At 40.5% G+C, this 20,646-nt stretch overlaps 1 protein-coding gene across 2 annotated transcripts in view; it reads left to right on the top strand.

Annotated features, from left to right (window-relative positions):
- Nucleotides 1–2,924: 2,924 nt before the first annotated feature.
- The window catches only part of Acvr2a (activin A receptor type 2A), a 74,661-nt gene continuing 56,939 nt past the window's right edge, over nucleotides 2,925–20,646 (top strand). The window contains exon 1 of one of the 2 annotated variants that reach the window (XM_013112602.3): nucleotides 2,925–3,675. In XM_013112602.3, the coding sequence (XP_012968056.1) occupies nucleotides 3,621–3,675 (55 nt within the window). In that variant the 5' untranslated portion in view covers nucleotides 2,925–3,620. The remainder of the gene's footprint in view (nucleotides 3,676–20,646) is intronic. The other variant, XM_005068951.4, reaches the window with a different exon arrangement.

Raw genomic sequence — 20,646 nt, forward strand, 5'->3', positions numbered from 1 at the left:
GGTTGAATGACCCTTCCAGAGGGGTTACCTAAGACCATCAGAAAACACATGTATTTACAATTCATAACAGCAGCGAAATTACAGTTACAAAGCAGCAACAATAATTTTATGGTTGGGTCACTACAACACGAATCAATGCATTAGGAAGGCTAAGAACCATTGAATTAATGCCTAGTACTGCAAACTAGTGAAAAGCCCGTATTTGGGTAGGACTGTAGTGGGACAACCTACTCCTGTTGCTTTGTTAAACAGAAATGTTGTCGATCTGCCTCCTAAATATTTGTTTATACCCATATATTAGTGCTGCTTTCAACCTTGGCAGTTGGCAGCAGTCAATGCAGAGACTTATAATTAGTCAAAGTACTAAAGTGACTGCTGGGTGCTGGGCCCTAAATAGGACATCTGTATCAACCCCACGAAGCTCCAGGAACACCACGGAACAGGGAAGCCAGAGGATGGAGTGCTGCCAAATGCTACCTTTTGGACATGATATGGAAGTGACAGCAGCTACAGTGACCCTGAAAAGACCAAGTCAGGCAATACCTTTGAGCTCGATGGGGGGAGCGACTCACGAGGCCTTAGTTGAGGAACTATTAGCTTCTGGAAAGAGGGGGAGTCATTTTTCTTCAGGGATGCGGCTATTGGTAGATTGCTCATGTTAATACAGGCGGTGCTAATTGGACTCAGTAGGCTATATTTAAAAAAAAAGACATGAATGTAGGATAGTCATTTAGTAAGGGGCCCTACGAGAAGTGGGAGGGGACGTTAGGGGTGGGTATAAGCAAAACACATTGTATTTGTAGAAGCTTGTCAAAAAAAAGTATTAAAAAATACAGAGGAAAGAAGGGCGGACTTAATAGTTTCAGCTACTTCTGTCTTCAGTGTGAGCTTTGGAACTGTAGTGGGCATTAAAAACACTCTTTTTAAGCCATCATGTCTGCATTTTAAAAATGCACATTTTAGGGTCAGGATGGAGGACAATTACTTGCTAAGCATGCACAAGGTTCTGGGTTGGATCCCCAGGACCACACAAACACAACAAGGTAGTGTACTTCCATTATTTCCAGCAATTACAAAGTAGAGGCAGGAGGATCAAAAGTTCAGGGTCATCTTAGACTATCTAGGGAGTTCAAAGTTACCCTGAGCTACACAGGACCCTGCCCTTACACCTCCCCAAAGCACATGCATAGCTGTTGTTACTGGACATCAGTAATTTTTCCCAAGGGTTTAACCCTTCGTTAGAAAGGAATGTTCTAATTATGAATTTGTCTTGAAGTTCTTCTTTATTACTATAGAAAATAACTTTATGTTCACTCATATAACAAATTAGAGGGCAAGATAAAGACTGTATTTATAACTATTGTTATTTCACTTGCTCTGGTTTTAGCAATCAAGAAATATTCAAATGATAAGACAACAGTAGGGCCTGATCCATCAAATCCCTGAAAGAACTGAGGGCAGTTGGTTTTAAAGTAAATACACTCTTCCATTTCAGAACTGTTAGTGGCAACTCTTAATTTTTGGCCAGCTCAAAATGTGTGCAGAACTACATGAGATTACTGAGGCATCTTGAAGACCAATTTGGGATTTTGTTGCATAATACCATCAAATTCTGAGCAGGGCTTGAGAACTGGAAATCTTGGAGAGAGTTTAAAGAGCCACAATGATTATTAACCCTGACAAGTTGTAGAAATAGGCAGATAATTATAGGATGTGCTTAATAGACAGAAATATAGAGTAGTTTATAGGAAGAGAAAAAGAAAACATAAATGCAAGTGAGAAGGCTTGAGTTTGTGGAAAAATGTGGGAATCAGTGCACACTAAAACATTACTCATCCTACAGTCGCTTCCTTTTTAATAATAATAATAATAAACTCCAAACACTGTGTAGTACACAGAGATTATTATATTAAGAAAAAAGGTGAACATATAGGTATTTCCCTATTTACCAAGGAAGCATTGCTGTCAGATTCTTCAGGTCTGGGATAAAGTGGGGAAAAGAACAAGATCCCCCCCCGCTTTAGTTTACGAAATTGTGGTAAATGATGGAGCTATTGACTCTATCAGTCATTCTTGGCATGCCATAGCTAACTTCTCACATCCCCAAATAGCTGAGTTTCTGGAGGAAGGGGTCACATTTTAACATTTTGGATCTGTTTCGGTGATTAACTGGGCGCCCTGTAAACAAGTCTTACGGGGCAAAAAAAAAAAATAGTTCTCACAAAAGGCTAAGAAGGGATAATGCCCACTTCTCTGACCGTCTAATACACTGATCCAAGCGTGAGGTTTTCACTTCAAGCCGAGTAAGGTTTTCAAACCAATCAGGAGCAGACCTGTTTGCAACACAATGCTTTGTGTATACAAGGTATGGTGGAAAGGATTCGAAACGTAAATCGTGCTATCTGGCGAGGGTGTCCCGACCTGGCGGGCAGCCCTTCCTGCTTTTCTCTTGTTGTCCAAAGACAAACGCAGGGAGGCCTCGGTGGTGGCCGGGGCGGGGCGCGGCCGGCCGGCTCGCTAGCACCTAGCTCGCTCGGGCAGCAGCGGGTGCGGCCCCCGCCCACTCCGAGCAGCTCGGCGCGGCCTCGGCGTCCCCCAGAGGAAAGGCTGGGCGCCGCAGTCGGCCTCGGCGTCGCCCATCCCGCTCGGGCGCCACGGCTCTCGCAACCGGGCGGGCACAGCGCTGGGCACGCCGAGCGCCTCCGGGCCTCGGTCGGGACCTGCAGGGCCCGCCGTTCCAGCAGCTCGGTCTCCGGTGCCGCAGGCCTCGCAGAGCTCGCTCCAGCTCCGGGCTCCGGGCTCCAGCCCCGCCCCTCCCGCTCGCCCCGCCTCCCGGGCAATCTCCTCGCGCTCGCCGCCCGGCACGCGCGCTGCGCCCCGCCGCCGCTCCCGCCGCCACCGCCGCCGAGCGTTTCTCCGCCGCGCCTGGCTTCCAGCTTCGGGCCGGAACCGGAAGTGTAGGGGGCGGGGCCGGCGGAGGCCAGGAGACCGAAAACGCGGCCGAGCCGGGAGCCGGGAGCCGGAGCCACTGCTTGGACCAGAACTTGGCCGCCTCCTGCACCGCCGTCTCCCGCCGCGGTCTCCCGCCGCCGCCTCGCGCCGCCGCCGCCGCCGCCGCCAGCTCGGCTACCGTGGTCCGCGGACGTTGGGTGTCCGGGTTGAAGGTCGGTCCGGACGTCGGAGCAGCTCGGCTCCCGGACCGTCCGGGCGGCTGCGGGCGCCGCCGCTGCCGCCGCCGCCGCCGCCGCCTCGTCGCCTCAGCCAGGCGTTTTGTTCGCAGAGACGCGAGAGGCGAGAGGAGCTGACAGTGATTTTGACAGTGATTTCAACCCGCTTTTGTTGTTGTTGGCTTTTCGTTGTTTGGTTTCGTGTTGTGCGTGTGTGTGGCGGTTTTTTTCCCCCCGTGGTACATTTTTTTTAATTGTTGTGCTTTTTTTTTCCAACCCCGTGAACGTTTTTGATCCAACCTCCCCACCACCCCCCTACCCCCCGCCTCGGGGCTTCCGAATATGTTTTATGACGGTTGATTTTACACCAGGAGGTTTGTCTCTGAGGAAGACCCAGGGAACTGGATTTCTAGCGAGAGAACTTCCTACGGCTTTCCCCGGCGCCTCGGGAAAATGGGAGCTGCTGCGAAGTTGGCGTTCGCCGTCTTTCTTATCTCCTGCTCTTCAGGTAGGTGGAGGAGCCGGCGCGGCGGGGCTGTGGCCGGCCGCGGTCTCGGCTGGGCGGCTGGGCAGCTCTCGGGCGGCCGAGGCTTTCCCGCGCCCGACCCCGCAGCCCTGACAGTCTGGAAACCTCCATGAATTCCTCTTGTTTTGGGTTGGTTTGGCGAACTGATAGATTCGAGTGCTGTGTTGTTGTGGAAGTGAGAAAGTCATGGGTTTGTGGCCGTAACACTCGATGACAGCGCTGGTTGGGTTGCTGTTAAGCCGCAAATACCACAAGTGAAAATTTATGTAAAGGTTGAGACCCAAAAGGAGTCTTCCGAAATGTCATTTAGCCTCAGCTGTTCAAAACAAGGACCGGTTTTGGCCGTCATCTAATTAGTGCTTCACCGGTGAATATCGAGACGTAGATCAAGTGAGTTGGTGTTTAATTCTGACTGTGAGAAACAATGCATCCTATCAGCGAGTGAATCTAGGTCTCCTCTCACGTCTTCTCCAACTTCATTGTCCAGTAGTGTTAAAAATAGTTTTAGTTGTCGGAGTATTAACCATAACCCGGTGCAGAAGAGGTATGCTGCTGTGTGTTGGTGATGTATGCTGGCGTTCACCCACCATTTGTGGGCTCTTTTCAGGCGTAGATTCTGCTTACCTACCGATTACTTATTTTAAACGCTGTGAACCGACGCATTGTTTTCAGTTTAGAACAGGGCATGTGAAAATTGTGCTCACTGTGAAATAATGCGGTTCTTGTGAGATGTATTCTAGCTCAAGGTTAGGAGAATACTCTGGCCATTTTATATCCGACAATTTGATTATGTGAGGACGTTGTATGGTTGCAACCAGTGGTTGGAAAAACCTAGGCTTTTGTACTTGAAATTCTGGAAATGCATGCATCTAGCTGAAAGGTGTGCAAATCCACTTGACAGGAGAGTTAGTTCGAGGAATGAAACAGTTTAAAAGTCACAATGAATGCATTCATTATAAATATTCAGTGTATATTTGCTAGGCAAAGAATAGGGGTGGGGGGACAAATTGACAGCTTGCGTGGCAGTGTCGTTACCTCGTGTGTCAGGGAAATTAGAAGGTGGTAGTCTTTTCTTTGTGTACCTCTCTGTTGTGTGTGTCCGTCTTCCCCACCCCACCCCCCTTTTAATAGAATCTTTAGTAATGTATAGAATTTTGCTGAATGGTACATTTCCTTGTGGTTAATAAATGGATAAAGTCTAGTCTTATGTCTGTAGTGGTATTGATCAGTTCCGGGTGGGCTGGATGTGTTGTGAAATGGCGATCATTGCCAGAGATTAACCAAAAGAATCATGTCTGTTTAAATGGAAGAAGGAACATGCTTAAGGCAGGCGGACAGTTCTTTTTGTGCTCGGTTTGGAAAGCAAGCTAAACAATGGTGTCTGAAATGGATGAAGGCTTTGATAATGTTAAACATCTTGCTTTTGTGAAATGACTTAACCCTGTAGTTTTTCTCTCTCGTAGTACTCTTCTTTTTTTCTCCCTGACCCTGTGTGTTTGGCTGGTGAACTCCTGTTCAGATCTCCTTTTTTCCCCCCCTAATCTGCCCTTGAGGAGGAGGGGCATCATGGCCACGGATCAAGGGATTGTAGACATTATTCTTTGCCAAACCCACCTGAGTCTTATTAATTGATGAAGGAGGTTATTCTTGAGCAGCCCCAAGGTATCACTCATGGAAAGGCAGGCTGACACTACAGATCTTACAGCTTCCCCTACTTGACATGGGAGTAAAAAGAATTGAGCAGTAGTTTAGTTTATGATTATTTTCACTGGGCTTTCAGGTGAATAGCAAAAATCTTGAAATAGAGTTTTGTTGTTACAGAACATAATATAGGTAATCCATTGAGATAATTTGAAAAGCTATACTCCATATTTATATATACATATATATGTTGCTTAAAACATCTGATATTTCTATGAAAAAGGACTTTGGTACATGTTAAATGCACTCTGAAAAAGTGTGTGTGTGTGTGTGTGTTCGTGTTCTAATTGATTTCTCTATGTAATGTGTAATCTGGCACTGGAAACAGAGGGTGGCTATTTTTATTAGAATTAAGTAATTTACTAAATTACCAGTTTGTTTCTGGGTAGCTGACTTAAAAAAATCAAATCGGAAACAGTAGTAAGGAACATGTTTATTCTAGGTGTTCAGGAAAGACAGATACTTGCTGGTTTTTTTTTTTTTCCTTTGCGTTTTGTGGTCTTTGGGTTTTTTCAGCTTCCATCCCATGGTTTGTGCTATGGAGACTGATTATGCAGCCTATTCCTGTAGGATATGGCCAAGTGTATAATTTCCTCCTTGCTCTCATTCCAGGAGAAACATTTCAAGTTTTGCCCTCATCCTGGAATGCCTTCAGATTCCCTATGATTTTTTTAATGTTTTTTATTCCTCTTTATCCTTCTTCAGAGTCTGTTTCAAAACACAAATCTGCTTCTTACTTTTTGAAACATCATGGTTAGTTTGCGTCTTTTTTCACAATTTGTTAAAATGTGAGGATGAATTTAACTTTGCCCAGTACTGAGGTTTATCCCACCTAGGGTGCTAAAGTTCCTGTGGTATTTGAGAGGCTCTGAAGTTGAGGATTCTTTGGATTGTGTGTGAACTGGGAATAGTATGGTCAGTATACTCAGGAAAGAAGAGCAGAAACACAGTATTGATAGTTAGGTGTCACTGTGGTCGGAGGGAGAGCTGAGAGTACAGTCTAGGACTTCTGAATGCTGGCTAGCAAGGAATAGATGATAAATTCTCTCTCTCTTTTTAGGAAAGAGTTGTTTTTACTAGTCCTAACTTTATGTTGGTGTGTGTCTGCATGCGTGCATGTGCAAGTGAATGCTGGAGGTCAGAGGGGTTAAGTCCTCTGGGATTAGTTAGGAGCTGCCTGTGTGGGTGCTGGGAACTGAATTCTGGTCCTCAGGAAGAGTAGCAAGTATTCTTAAATACCAAGTCATCTCTCCAGCCCCAGTGCTGTGTTTCTTAAAGGCAGAAATCTCTTACATGTGTGTGACCAAATCCAAATATGATATGCCAAAACGTACAGACCAAATGAAAAACAAAACAGAAAGTTTCTCCCTCCCCCATTCCATTTTGTAATTTTTTATGTTTATGATCTGAGCTAGTAGTTCACATGCTGGAGAGATTTTTGTCTCTTTTTCTCAGGAGACATCTGGAGAAATTTTTGTTTGTCAAAACTGGGAAAGGGATGCTCCTGGCACCGAGTGGGTGGAGGACAGGTGTGCTGCACAGGACAACTACCACAACAAAGAGTCATGAAGCTCAAAAAATGTCAGCAGGGTTCAGATTGAGAAACTTTTTTTCCTTCAAATTCTTAAGATTTAAAAGCATTAATAGGGAGGGCTGGAGAGGTGGCTCAGTGGTTTAACAGCACTGGTTGCTCTTCCAGAGGTCTTGAGTTCAATTCCCAGCAACCTCATGGTGGCTCAGAATCATCTATAATGGGATGTAATGGCCTCTTCTGTGCAGACCTACAGGAAGACAGAGAACTCATACACAAAAATAAATAAATCATTAAAAAAAGCATTAGTATGTTGGAGAAAGAGCTGTGGGCTCCCTTCTATCCAAGTCAGTCATCTACTTTTTACTAGTGCAGGGTGTTGGTGATCTCCAGGTGACTCTGTTGTAGTTTTCATTACCTTTTAAGTTTAGAATAAGTTTGAATTTAATTAAATTCTAGTTGTATGCATCATTTCATCATAATATACTTCATTTACAGTGTTTTGCTGACCATTGTGAATAAACTATCCAGTGACCCATTTGACTGTTTATGAAGACATCAGTCTTCATAGACATGATGAATGAATGATTGGTCAGGTTACCAAGTTGAGCCTTATTTGTATTCGCTTTGATAATACCCACCTCTTAGAGCTTTTTTAAAAAAAGGGTATTTCTTGTTTAGCTAACTTTCACATTTTAAAAATGATTTCTTGATTATATAAATTTCTTGAAAATAATTAGCTCGCTTTTGGTTATGATTACTCATTTAGGACACATAAAGTAATATTCTAGGATCCCTTGAAAACCTTTGTTCTTTTTAAGATTAAATCTTGATTGTAATTAATAAATACTTACTGGGTTTGAACTCTGGGTTTAAGAAAGTTAATCTATCCAGGCAAGATGACAGTCACCGTGCAACTCTTCAAGTATATAGTACAACACCATTTAAAAGAGAATCTAGAATGTTTGAGACTAGATAGTCTTTTTTTTTTAAGATTTATTTATTTACTAATTGTGTATACAGTGTTTTTGCCTACATATAAGTCTGCACACCAGAAGAGGGCACCAGATCTCATCAAAGATGGTTGTGAACCACCATGTGGTTGCTGGGAATTGAACTCAGGACCTCTGGAAAAGCAGTCAATGCTCTTGACCTCTAAGCCATTTCTCCAGCCCCTCTAGATAGTTTTTTTAAAAAATAATTTTTATTACTTTTAATTATATGTTAGTATGTTTATCTGCATGTGGTTATGATGTGTATGTGAGTTGGAGTTACAAGCTGTTGGCCTGATGTGGGTGCTAGGAACAGAACACTGGTCCTCTGGAAGAGCAACCAGTGCTCTTAACTGCTGAGCCATCTCTCCAGCTTCTTCATAGTCTTTCCCCACTGTGTTTTCATTTGCTGCATTTTGGATTATCATGCATTCATAGTATACTTGGTTTGAATTTCAGAGTACTCTTACTTTTTTTTCATGTTCAAGCTTTTTATTAACTTTCGCTGCCTTAGAAAAATCTCTTATTCTTTTGTTGTCTGTGTAAGCCAAAATTTGACCAGACCTGTGAGTGGATTTATTGCCACTGATGGGCCCACATTAGACTTCCTCTGCGGTAGATTTAATTCTGTTAGGTTATAACAGTCATGTCTAGACAGAACATTGATTTAAAATTGACTATTGAAGATGAAAGTTCCAGGAACAGAGTATAGAGGAAGAAGGCAAGAAAACTATTGTAGATACTGGTTGACATTCTGTCTTTCTTTACCAGATTCCTTGGCCACTTTCATGTACACCCAATACAATTAGTGGTTAGGCTTTGTTTAATAACGGGGCTTTAAAGAATTATGTTGTTCTCTGAAGTTGAAGGGGAAAAATGTGAGAGATTTTTATGCATAGTCAACAAAAATATGGTTATGGTGGTTAGACTTGGTTTCTAGTGCTAGCGTGTTCTAGTTCATCTGTCAGGCTTTCTACCTAAACTGCAATGTCTTATTAGCTAAGACTAGCTAGTTGCCTGTTTTTTCCCCAAGCTACTACTTCAAATACTGTCATTAAAAAATAAAATCGAGGCTGGATGTGGTGGTACTGCCTGTAATCCTAACACAGGGTAGGCAGAATCAGGGAGAGCTCAAGTTCCAAGTTGGCATGGTTTACATAGTGAGAATCAGCCTTTAAAAACAAACAAACAAACAAACAACAAGCAAGCAAACATCATTCTTGCTTAAAATCTTTGACTGACTGAATCACTTTAGTATAGTGACACAGGATGCTTCATCATTTGGTTCTTGCCTGCTTTTTTCTAACCTCTTGGGATAGCAGTTAAAACTAAAGATTCTATACTTAGATTTACTTTGTTTAAATAAGCTTCACACCTTCACCTTTGAGCTCATTTTCTTGTATTCCATTTACCTACAAAATGGGGATATAAATGATGCCCACTTTAGAGTGGTTTGATAATGAAGTGGCACATGAGCACTAGTGAATTTTGTTGTTTATCTTGAGACAGGATTTTCACTGTGCAGCTTTCACCTGGAAAACTGTAGATCAGGCTGGCCTTGAACTCACAGAGGTCTACCTTCCTTTGCCACCAGGCCGGGCAAACTCTCCTACATTGTTGCCACTCTTCCTTCTCATGAGTTCTGTGCTATAGTCATACAAACTCAAAATGCAGTTACCCCTTATTATATTCCTTGAGCATTTGTGAGTGTTGTTGTTTTATCTTTTTCCTGGCCAACTCCTATTATTTAATACTGAGAAGTGTTATCCTTAGAAATACTTTCTTTGCCACCTAACTGCTTTTCAGGTAGTAGCTTTTTGTTGTTTAACACTTTCTAAGTGACCCTAGTTTCAGTAATTACCTCACATGTTCACTTGCAAATTTCCTATTTAATCTTATAGAAATGCTTACCTTGCATTTTTATCTTTTTGGAGTTTCCCTTTAACTCCAAACCCATGTGTTGGCCCTGGCACACAGTAGGTGCTCTGGAAATGTTTTAGTGAGTGAAATGTAACATCTTTGCATGTTTGGTGTACACATTTCCATTTATGGTATTAAGTAATGAACTCAGGTTAGGTGATCAATAAAAGGTTTCAGAATTTTAGGATTAGATACGGTAGTGACATCTAATTAAGAAAAAGCACCTTGCTAGTGGTTGTTTTGATACCCTCAAGTTCTGTTCACTTTTAAAAAATGCTTTGTTTTGACTGTGCATGGTGGCTCATGGCTTTAATCCCAGTACCTGGGAGGCAGAGTCAGGTGGATCTCTGTGAGTTCAAGGCCAGTCTGGTCTACAGAGCTAGTTCCAAGACAGCCAGGGCTGTTACACAAAGAAACCCTGTCTTGAAGAACCAACCATCCAACCAACCAAACAAAGGGCTTCCTTATATCTAATCCTTATATTAACATTTTATTAGAATTAGAAATTGATATTTATTTATTATTTATTTATTTATTTTGGTTTTTCGAGACAGGATTTCTCTGTATTGTTTTGGACCCTGTCCTGGAACTTGCTCGGTAGACTAGGCTGGTCTCGAACTCACAGAGATCCGCCTGCCTCTGCCTCCCAAGTGCTGGGATTAAAGGCGTGCACCACCAACGCCCAGCTGAATTTTGTAGATTTTTAAAGATTGACCATATCTTCAAGTTAAGTGACTTTCATAATTTTTAAATTATAATCCACAAGGAGAATTATACATTGTATCATGACTTAGTTCCCATGTGATAGTGTTTCTATGTATATGCTAGAATAAAGCTTCATGAATTACTTATTCTTGCTGTGTATAGGAAGGATACTTTTATTTTTATATTCTGTTTCATTTAAAGATGCTCAGTATTAGGACTGGAGAGATTTCTTAGCAGCTAAGGGCACTGGCTGATTTTCCCCAGGACCTAGATTCAATTCCCAGCACCCACATGATGGCTCACAGCCCTAGGGGATCTGACGTCTCTTCTGGCCTCTGTGGGCAGCAGGCATGCATTTGGTATACAGACTTACATGCAGACCAAACACCTATATACATAAAACAGATAACTAAATTACATTTAAAAAGTGTTAAGTATGATACATTGAGTCAGTGACCAACTACGGGACTGTAATTGTTAAAACACTGATCTAGTCCATCAAATCCCTCATTCCCTTTGCCCTGTGCTGCCTGACTGAGATGGGAAAATGTACAGAAACCCATGTGCAGAAGAATATGGCTGTAAAATTAACCTCAAATAGAAACTGTGTGCCAGTGTGTAGGGTACAAAGCAGGCTGTCCCAGAGGAGAACTTGGACCTGGCTTTCTGAGCCCTTCTTTCCTGTGGTCCAGTTGTTTAAATTACAGTCTAATTCTGTTTTAGCACCTTCCTGAATCTGGGGAATTTCAGAGTTTTTCACTATGAAATACGCCTAGCAGAAATTGGTCCCAATACTTGGAATACAAGATCTTAACAGGATATTTGAAAGGATATTTATGGAATGTGAAGGAAAAACCTCAAAAGAGCATGAGAAACAGAGGTGATACTTGAGCATGAGCTTGAGAATGGCTGGAAGACAAGGTGGGCTAGATGAATCCAAGGGAAGAATTGGTGTGCTGAAGAATGCTTATACTTGCCTAGAGAGACCCAGAGATCCAGATGGAAGAAGAGAAACTGAGGTGAAGTTGGACTGAGTGATATAAGTTCTTGTATGTGGAGTACAGAACAGAAAAACAAGTGAAGATTAAGGTAGATGATAGCATTACCAAATACAAATGGTAAAGAACTAACACGCCAGAAGGAAATAGAAACATAATGTATGGCTAAGTAAGTGTCTTCGATGGCTATGGATTTAGATGGTAAACATGAATGAAGGTACACATGTAAATTTAGAAAAATAAAAGGGTACTAGAACCCATGGGAAAATGTAATGATATTTTTTACAAGGGGAGACACTGACGGATATATCACAATTTGTTGTCTAGTAATGATTCTGAGCATTAATAGGTCCAAGTGTTTGTGCTTAAATAATGGTTACCTTCTAATGGTTACACTCTTAACTCTTATTGATGATCTAGATTATGTTCTTAATTTATGTGAGGCATTTCCTTACAGTAATACTGTCCCACACAAATAGACTGAGGTGTGTGCTGAAGTTTGTATGTGCTGTTCATGCCCGAAGCCTACTTGCTCCATAGGCCATTCTTCTGCACAACTTTTAATTGTCTAGAGTATTACTAGATATAACTTTATTTTTCAGTGTTGCTGAAACAAGCAAATGCAAAGCAGGAAGACCGTAACTAGAAGGACTGGCTGCACATGTGGGGACAGATTGTTTTAGAACATGTCAACTCTTTATATATTGTAATAAAATATGCCTCTTACAAAGCCTGCAAGTGTAAAAATTTTTAAGTTTCATTCCTAGTTACGATTACTGATTTTAAAATATGTACTTCATAGAAATGGTACTAAAAACAAAAACACACACACAAAAAACCACTTGCCTGTCAATAGCCCACATCCCTGATCCTAGTCCTTGGGAGGCAGAGGCAGAAGGATCTCTATGAGTTTGAGTCCAGCCTGGTTAACAGAGTGAGTTCCAGGATAGCCAAGGTTACATAGAGAAACCCTGTCTAAACAAACCTACAAGTTTAGAGGTTCACTCATGCAATTTCAGAATTTGTGAGACTGAGGCAGGAGGATTGCTGTGATTCTAAGGCCAGTGTAGGCTACATAGTGAGTTATGGGCCTGCCTGGGCTTCAGAATGAGACCCTGCCCCCACTCCATGATACCATTATTAGGAAAAAGAAATCTTTGAAGTTGTCATCTAACACATTTCAAAATGGCTGGGAATGGCTGAGTTATTAGAGCTTGGCAAGTTTCTAAAATTCTGATTACATTTTCAAATTTATAAATCAAGTTGTATCTAATGAAGTACACTATATAACATAGTAGCTGCTCCAGAAGAACATTAACTTATGTTAGTAATCTTTGAGTCTAATTTAGAAGGACATAATGTTTAAGATATTTAAAATACAGGTTCAGTTCTTGGGAGTTTTTAAAAAAAATTTTTAGTTAAATTTTATCAATTATAGCAAAATACTATTTTAACAATGATACAGCCAAAGATTTGTATATGTGTGCATGTGCATTTGAGTGTGTGGTGAGTGCCTATGAATGTGGGTGTGTGCTCTAGTGTGTGTGCATGTAGAGGCCAGAGCAGGTCTTTGGGTTTCTTTTTGTGTTGTTGACTTCTTTCCTGCCTTGAGTCTGGATTTGTCTCTCAGTGAACCAGATGCTCAGGTGTGCACTGTTTTCTTTCAGTGAGGCTGGCTGGCCAGAGAGCTCTCAGGATCTGTGAGCTGTCACCCCTCAGTCTCCTGGTGTTGGTGTTGCAGGCAGTTGCAGTCAGTCATGCCAGAACAAGTACTGGGAATTCATACTCAGCCTCTTGTGTTGTAGAGCAAGCACTGTTACCCATTGAGCTGTCTCTTCTGCCCTTCTGTTGTTTGAATTTTAAAAACAAATATTTTGAAGGTTGGGGATGTAGCTCAGTTGGTAAAGTGCTTACCCACGAAGCATAGAGCCCTGGGTTCAATTCCCTAGTGCCACAGAAGAGTCATGGTAATCTCAGCACTCCAGGTGGAGGCAGGAGGATCAGAAATTCAAGGTCAATACTTGGCTTAATAAATGAGTTTTGAGGCTAGCCTGAGCTATAGGAGACTGTCATCAAACAAAACGTCAATATTATTTATTTATTTAGTTTTTTTTTCCAGCACAAGGATTCTCTATGTAACTCTGGCAGTCCTAGAACTGACTCTATAGATCCATCTGTCTCTGCCTTCCAAGTGCCAGAATTAAAGGTGTGTACCACTACCACCCTGCAAACATCAGTATTTTAAACAGACGCTTATTTGGGACTCAAAGAGTATGCCACTCAAACTCCTTTTCTACTGACTCCTTTTTGTCCTTTAACAACATGAAGACCTCATTTTACTTATTCCTGAATTAAAGTGATGATTTGTTCACATAACAGATAAACATGGATACATGATCAATTCAATGCTAAGTGATTAGGAGCTGCAGTGAACAGTGAACTATAGAGATATGATTATGTCCTATGGAGCTCCTGTGGTAAAGATACAATGAAATGAATCAAATAATTATATTGCTGTATGTGCCATCAGAAATTAAGAAGTGCTGAGAGTCTTAACATTTTACTTGCCTCATGTTACACATTACAGTCTCTAATTATTTACCTTTTGTTTTTAGCCTGTCTCTTATTTGTACATTCCACTACTAACGTGCAAGCTCAATATGGGAGGAGGTTCCATTCCTTCATCACAGCACCCCAGGAAAACAGCACAGCTCCTAGACACTTACTGAAGAAAGTCAGGGAAGGAACTACAGAAAGAGGCAGGGGTAAGATCAGACAGGACTCTCACAGCGGCGGGGCAGGAGTTAGAATAAAATCCAGAGGATATAGGGAAGTAAAGAGGTCTTAGGAGTAACTGATTCAGTTTAGATGTTAACATTCGTCCTACCTGTCTGTAGGAAATGTATAGGAGCAAAGAGGGAGAGCAGTAAGCAGGTTCTCACACAGTGTAAGCTGGAGTCTGTCCAAGGTCCCTTTTGGCTTTGCACAGTATCTGGTTGTATTATAAAGCTTGTCTACTAACTTCCAGTGCTTGTAACATTATCCTTCCCCCAATTTGTCATTACTTAAAACCAAAAACCAAACCAATCAACCATGCTTCCTATGTATATGAGTTCTTTCAATATAGTATCTCAGTGAACAGATAAACCAACAGAAGAGATGATCAAACGTAGGCTAGGTTATTGTGTTTTTGTGACATTCCTGCCTTTAGGTTTCATCTTTATGCTATTTTATATTCTTATTTTCTCTCCTTATGCCCCCCTCATTTTAAATTGCTAACTCCTTACTGTGCCAAGCATGTGGTATACTGTTTTATTGGCACGATTGAGGATTCAAAAGTAAAAATATAAGTTTTTAATTCTTTTTTTTTTTTTTTTTTTTTTTGAGACAGGGTTTCTCTGTATTGCTTTGGAGACTAGCCTGGAAATTGCTCTGTAGACCATGCTGACCTTGAACTCACAGAGATCCGCCTGCCTCTACTTCCCGAGTGCTGGGATTAAAGGCATGTGCCACCAACGCCCGGTTGTATCTTAAGTCTTATAAATTTTTCTTGTTAGAAATTTATTTACTTAAAAATTTATCTTTTCAGGATATGAAGATCATATTTAAAGGGTGAAAGGATAAATTGTACTTTAGGCTGATGGTTTTACTCAGGGCTATAGTCTCTAACTAGGTAGTGAACTTGGTATTTGGGCACATTTCTAGTCTGCACTATTGGGTGGAGGAGGCAGGTGTGCTTGGTGCAAGGAAACTAATTCTTCCTAGGGCCGAGAAAAAAAATCATTCTTTATTAGGAAAAACTGTTCTGCAATGATGAAACCGGAGGAGCATGGCCTTTTACAAGCTTTAGTCTGTATAATGATTATATAGCAAATCGTATTTGGTAATAAACTTTTCTTATTTTCTTTCTTAAAATTATGCAAACCTGGTTTGGGTGTTGAATTGGGACTTACAGTTGTTAGCCAAGAGAGATAGCAATGATAGAGACAATACATTAGGAGTCTTGGAGTACTGCAAGAGTTAGTAAACCGTCACGTGGCTTCTTCAATCAGTATGGTAGGCCTATGATGAGCACCTATGCTGGCCCCAGTTTTGAAGGCTGAAGTGAATCCTAGATTAGGATTAGAGGAACGTAGGCAGACTTCATTTCTAATGGAGCTAAATGAAACTGAGTTTTATCTCTTACCTACAGTTTTTTTTTTTTTTTTTACTGTAGCCCAAGAATATCCACATATCAAAAACTGTAGTTCTGTTTAGACTGGTGACATATATTTATCAGCCTTGATTTAAGTGGCATTTTTATAGTTAACAGCCTTGTATCAATGTCATGGAAGGAACTCAGATCATTAAACTAGAGAACAGAAGTTGACGGCCTTGCCTTTACATTTGCAGAATCTCGTTGGAACATGGTACATCATAAGGGCTACTTAAGAGAAATAAAAACCAACGTTGTTGGCATAAATGTTGTTGTTTGGTAACTGTAAGAATTTTCCTTATCTTGAAATTTACTAATTTCAAGACAATGGTGAACTTCCCTTATCTTGAGATTTAGTAAAAGTAGTTAATTATGCAATCTTCTGATTACTATTTAAAAAGAAAAGAGGAAACATTTGGCAGGGTGAAAACATAGATGTTAGGACTTCTCTCTACAATGATGTATAGTATGCTGTGAACTTGGAGAAGTTCTGTAACCTCAGTTCCTTCCCCTGTGGAGTGGAATTTGTAGTGGCCAACTCACAAGATTAAGTTAGGATCTAAGACTACACACAGAGACTCATGTTCACATGTAAAACTATACTTGAAATGTAAAAGTTTGAATTGGGTCACCAAATATTTGTAAATTATACAGTGTTGTTTTTCAAGGCAGAGAAATGTAAAGGTTTAACTATGATAGAACTTCTAGTTCAGAATTTTGTGATTCTGGCTTTTTTTTTCTTTTGTTTTTTGTTTTATGGTTTTTCGAGACAGTGTTTCTCTGTAGCTTTGGAGTCTGTCCTGGAACTCTGGAACTTGCACTGTAGACCAGGCTGGCCTTGAACTCACTGAGATTCACCTGCCTCTGCCTCCCAGATGCTGGGATTGAAAGCATGTGCTACCACCAATGACCAGAATTTTGTTATTCTTAATGTCTCTCTGTAAGCTGCCAATGAATAAGGATGTTAATTCTGTAAGCAGCTTGTATCAAAGGATTGCTTACTTCTTACAGTGACCCCTGTTCATTCTCATCTTTTGCCATAATGTCTCTCTAGTAGTTCCTACCAATTGCTTTCTACTTTCCCCTCCCTGATCTCTCATAATCTGTAAAAGGATTATTATTCACTATACATTTCCCAGTGTCTAACATATAGAAGCTTCATATTGGTGAGAGAACGGTCAGTGCTTTCAAGTGTTTATAGGTCAGGGGTTTGTAAACTTTTTTTGTTGTTGTTAAATAAAGGGCCAGATAGTAAATATTTTAAAGCAGTCTCTTAGAGTTATTAAGCTCTACCTATTTTAAAACAGAAGTAGCCATAACTATACATAAACAAACCACTGTGAATGTATTCTGATAAGACTTTGTATATGCTGAAATTTCAGTTTCCTGTGTCATAAAATATTGTTTTGATTTTTTAAACTGTTTAAAAATGTAAAACCGTTGTTCAGAGACTGAATGAAACCAGGCCACAAATTGGATCTGATCTATAGATTGCCATTCTCTTGGACCTGTGGGTTGCCCATTTCCTTCAATTAGAAATACATTACTAAACAAAACTTTTTTTGAACGGAGGACACATTTTCTTTACTTTCCCCCACCAGTGATTCTATGTTAAGTGTGTGGATGTTTGCTTGCATGTACATCTTTTCACCACATGCATGGCTTGGTGCCTACAGAAGCCAGAACAGAGGCCAGAGGAGGGTGTCAAATCTCCCGGAACTGGAGCTAACAGCAGGTTGTGAGCTGCCATGTGGGTGCTGGGCATCAAACCCACATCTTCTGGATGAGTAGTCAGTGCTTTTAACTACTGAGCCAGCCTTGAACTTACAAAATCATTGTCAACATGTGTTGGCTACCACCCCAGACCAAGCCACACTCCCATTTTACCTATTTTGTATTCTGACAGTACTGTAAAACTTTATCCTTTAGAATAACACCGTCTCTGAGAGAAGGATTTAGTATTCCCCTCTCAGACCTGAGGAAACAATGTCCCTATTATCATCACAGTTTCTGACTTTCTTGATCTTCCTCTGCCTCCTAGACTCATCGTCAAACCTGTTCTAGGTTCTCCTTTATGGTCCTGTGGTAGGGTTTTAAGGGAGTTTTGTGCATGTGACTAGGGAGAAGAGAATGGGAGAAGAGAGTTGGAGAGAAAAGAATGCAAGGTAGTTTTCTTTTCAAACTAGGGCACAGTTCATTGGAGCATCTTGAAATCCATGTAGCATATCCACATTAATAGAAAGAAAGGAAATGGTCAATAATCAGAGTCACTCATAATGATGGATGTTTTATGAAATTTCAGTTGTATTTGTGTATTAGGTTACAGTGACAAATGTATTGTCATTGTCAGAAAGTTTAAGTGTGTTCAGAGGGTTTGGGATACTGATCTTGAGATTTTTTTTTCTTCCCTCCTTGTTAATCTGTGACAGCCTAATGAACTATAAACAGGAATCCTTCTGCTTGCGTTCTGCAGTATGCTGCTTGTATGAGTTTCCATTGTGAGAACTAGCTTTTTGTCTAAGAGAAAGCAGGATGATGTGGACAGCAAGCTTCACATCAGAGGCCCAAAGAGATTCCCACCACATCCAGTTTGTAGAAAAAAGTTGTATAAGTTTTAGGGGACAAAAACCTATCCCAGTTGGTGGCCCCTCACCAGATTCCTGGGACACAGAATTAGCATCAGTAATAGGCCAACTGGTAAGGTGGGAAGAAATGAAACTCTGCAAGAGTAATGTGTGATAGAGGTGAGATTACACCTTCATTTTTTCCTTCCCTTTGCATTTCTCTCTTTATTTTGTGTCTTCTTGGTTGGACCCTTAATTCATGCTAGAAAAAGTAGAGAATTGAGGAGGAAAATTGATGAGGAAGAGTCATACAATCATATATTTGGCCAAAAAGTGAATTAGGAAGGAAACTAAAATAGAAGGGCCACCTGGCTACCAGATAGCTTGGCTGTCCTGAGGTGGCAATTTGCAAGTGGTGCAGCTAGAACAGGGCCTGCTGATAAATTGGGTTAAAGTAAAGAAAGTTCTTGGCTTTTGGTCGGTACCTTTGATATGCTGATTGCATAGTTCTTTTGTAAAGTTGTGTGAAGGAAGCAACATTGGATTAGTCTAGAATAAAGTCACCCATTTTAAGCACTTCAAAATCACAGTAAGTACTTTGAGACATTTTTGCCTGTTATATGTTAAATTAGCAAATACAGTGACAATTAACTGATTCTGGTCTCTAACTTGATTTGGAATTGTTGCAAGAAGAAAAAGATTGATGGACAAGCTATTTTTATCCACTAGAAAAGTAACAAAACTGTAGCAGACACATACTTAGGTAAAGAGTGGCAAGGTGACAGACTTCTAAAATGTATTCTGTTCTTCCTAGGCTGGTAAGATTCTTGCTTTTGCCATGGAATTACTAATCATCTGGAATGAGTTTCAGCTAGTAGTTCCCACCTTTAATTTAGTGTCTTTTAGCCCCACCACTTGTCTATTAGCCTCCTCTCATAATGTGTTTACCTTTCTATGTTATAGTTGCTTGTTACTTTGATGTGTTTGTCTTCACTCACTTTAAAATAAGTGCTTAGTGCTTACTGACAATAGGAGAGAGAGATGGCCTGGTTCTCGTCTAGGGCCTGGAGATGATGGTTCTACCTACTTTATATATTCTTATGAAGTGTAAGTTGCTGTAATGAGCTTTGAATGACTTCTTGGATGTAGCATTGTAAGTAACTCAATAAATATTAATTGCTGATGCTGCTTCTTGGTACAAAGCAGTGTCTAAACAGTTTATTGAATACACACAAGCCAAAATTGAAAATTGAGGGCATTCTAGTATATTTATTGAGAGACTGTACTTTGGCAGTTGGATGTCTTGTTTTGTTCAGAACAAAAATAATATTTGTGTTGTGCTTTTTAATTAGTAATATTTCTTTGACTGTGCTTTAATTCTATAACATTTGATTTTTAGAGAAAAGTGTTCACATTTTCAAGTATGTGATTTAGTAGTAGTATTCACAAAAAACTGAGAGATCTTGTCAGGAAATTATAGAATGGAATACTTTTCATTCAGTAGTATATTTCCAAATGGGAATGCGTCAAAACTTCCTTTTGCAAATGAGATAAAAGGAGTGGATCTGTTAGGAGAGTAACTGAGTTTTCCAAAAGTTTTAATTTCCTGGACTTGAGTACCAGTATTTCTTGGAAAATAACTTTTATCTTCTTAAGTTTTTAAAGTGATTTTATGAGCCTGTTTGATTCTGTTTGAATTTATTTGAAGTAAATTTTATCTTTGCTTAATTCAGACTTGAAATCGCTAATCTATAAGGCTAAAGCTACAGTCTCACAAGTTCAGAGTTCTTGTATAGAGAGTACCCACTGGAGTTTAGCTCACCCCGCTAATTCCGGCCTTAATAGAACTGTTTGCAATACTTTATGCAGTGGTTCCTTTGTATTATGCTTTGAAGAAAACATGGTTAGGACCTGAGGAGCTAGAAAGAGAAATACAGCTATAAGCAGCACGAAAGTGAGTTGTAATTTTAGGGCAAATGCTGTTCTGCTATTGTTTGGCAAGATGGCAGCCATAAACCATAGGTGTTTCTTGTTGCTAGAAGGAATTATATGTAAAATCTGTCCTTGATTGCTGAAGTACTTTTCTCAGCCATTTTTGTTTTTTGATAAGGAATGTTTAGAATTGTTTTTCTACTAGGGCACTCTTACGCACATGTGCCAGATTTTATGTTAATTATATTTCCTTATAAAATTAGAACTTTCAAGTTATGTCACAGCCCAGCCATATTATTAGGTTCAAAATAGTAATATTGGTGATGATTATAATTTATTTAAACTGTCATCAACAACCACCACTTGAAGTGTGCTGTGGGCTAAGGTTGTAAGTTTTGGTGCTAATATGCGTGAA

The sequence above is a fragment of the Mesocricetus auratus genome, unplaced genomic scaffold (assembly GCF_017639785.1).
Source record: "Mesocricetus auratus isolate SY011 unplaced genomic scaffold, BCM_Maur_2.0 Super-Scaffold_100004, whole genome shotgun sequence".
NCBI classification, from domain to species: domain Eukaryota; kingdom Metazoa; phylum Chordata; class Mammalia; order Rodentia; family Cricetidae; genus Mesocricetus; species Mesocricetus auratus.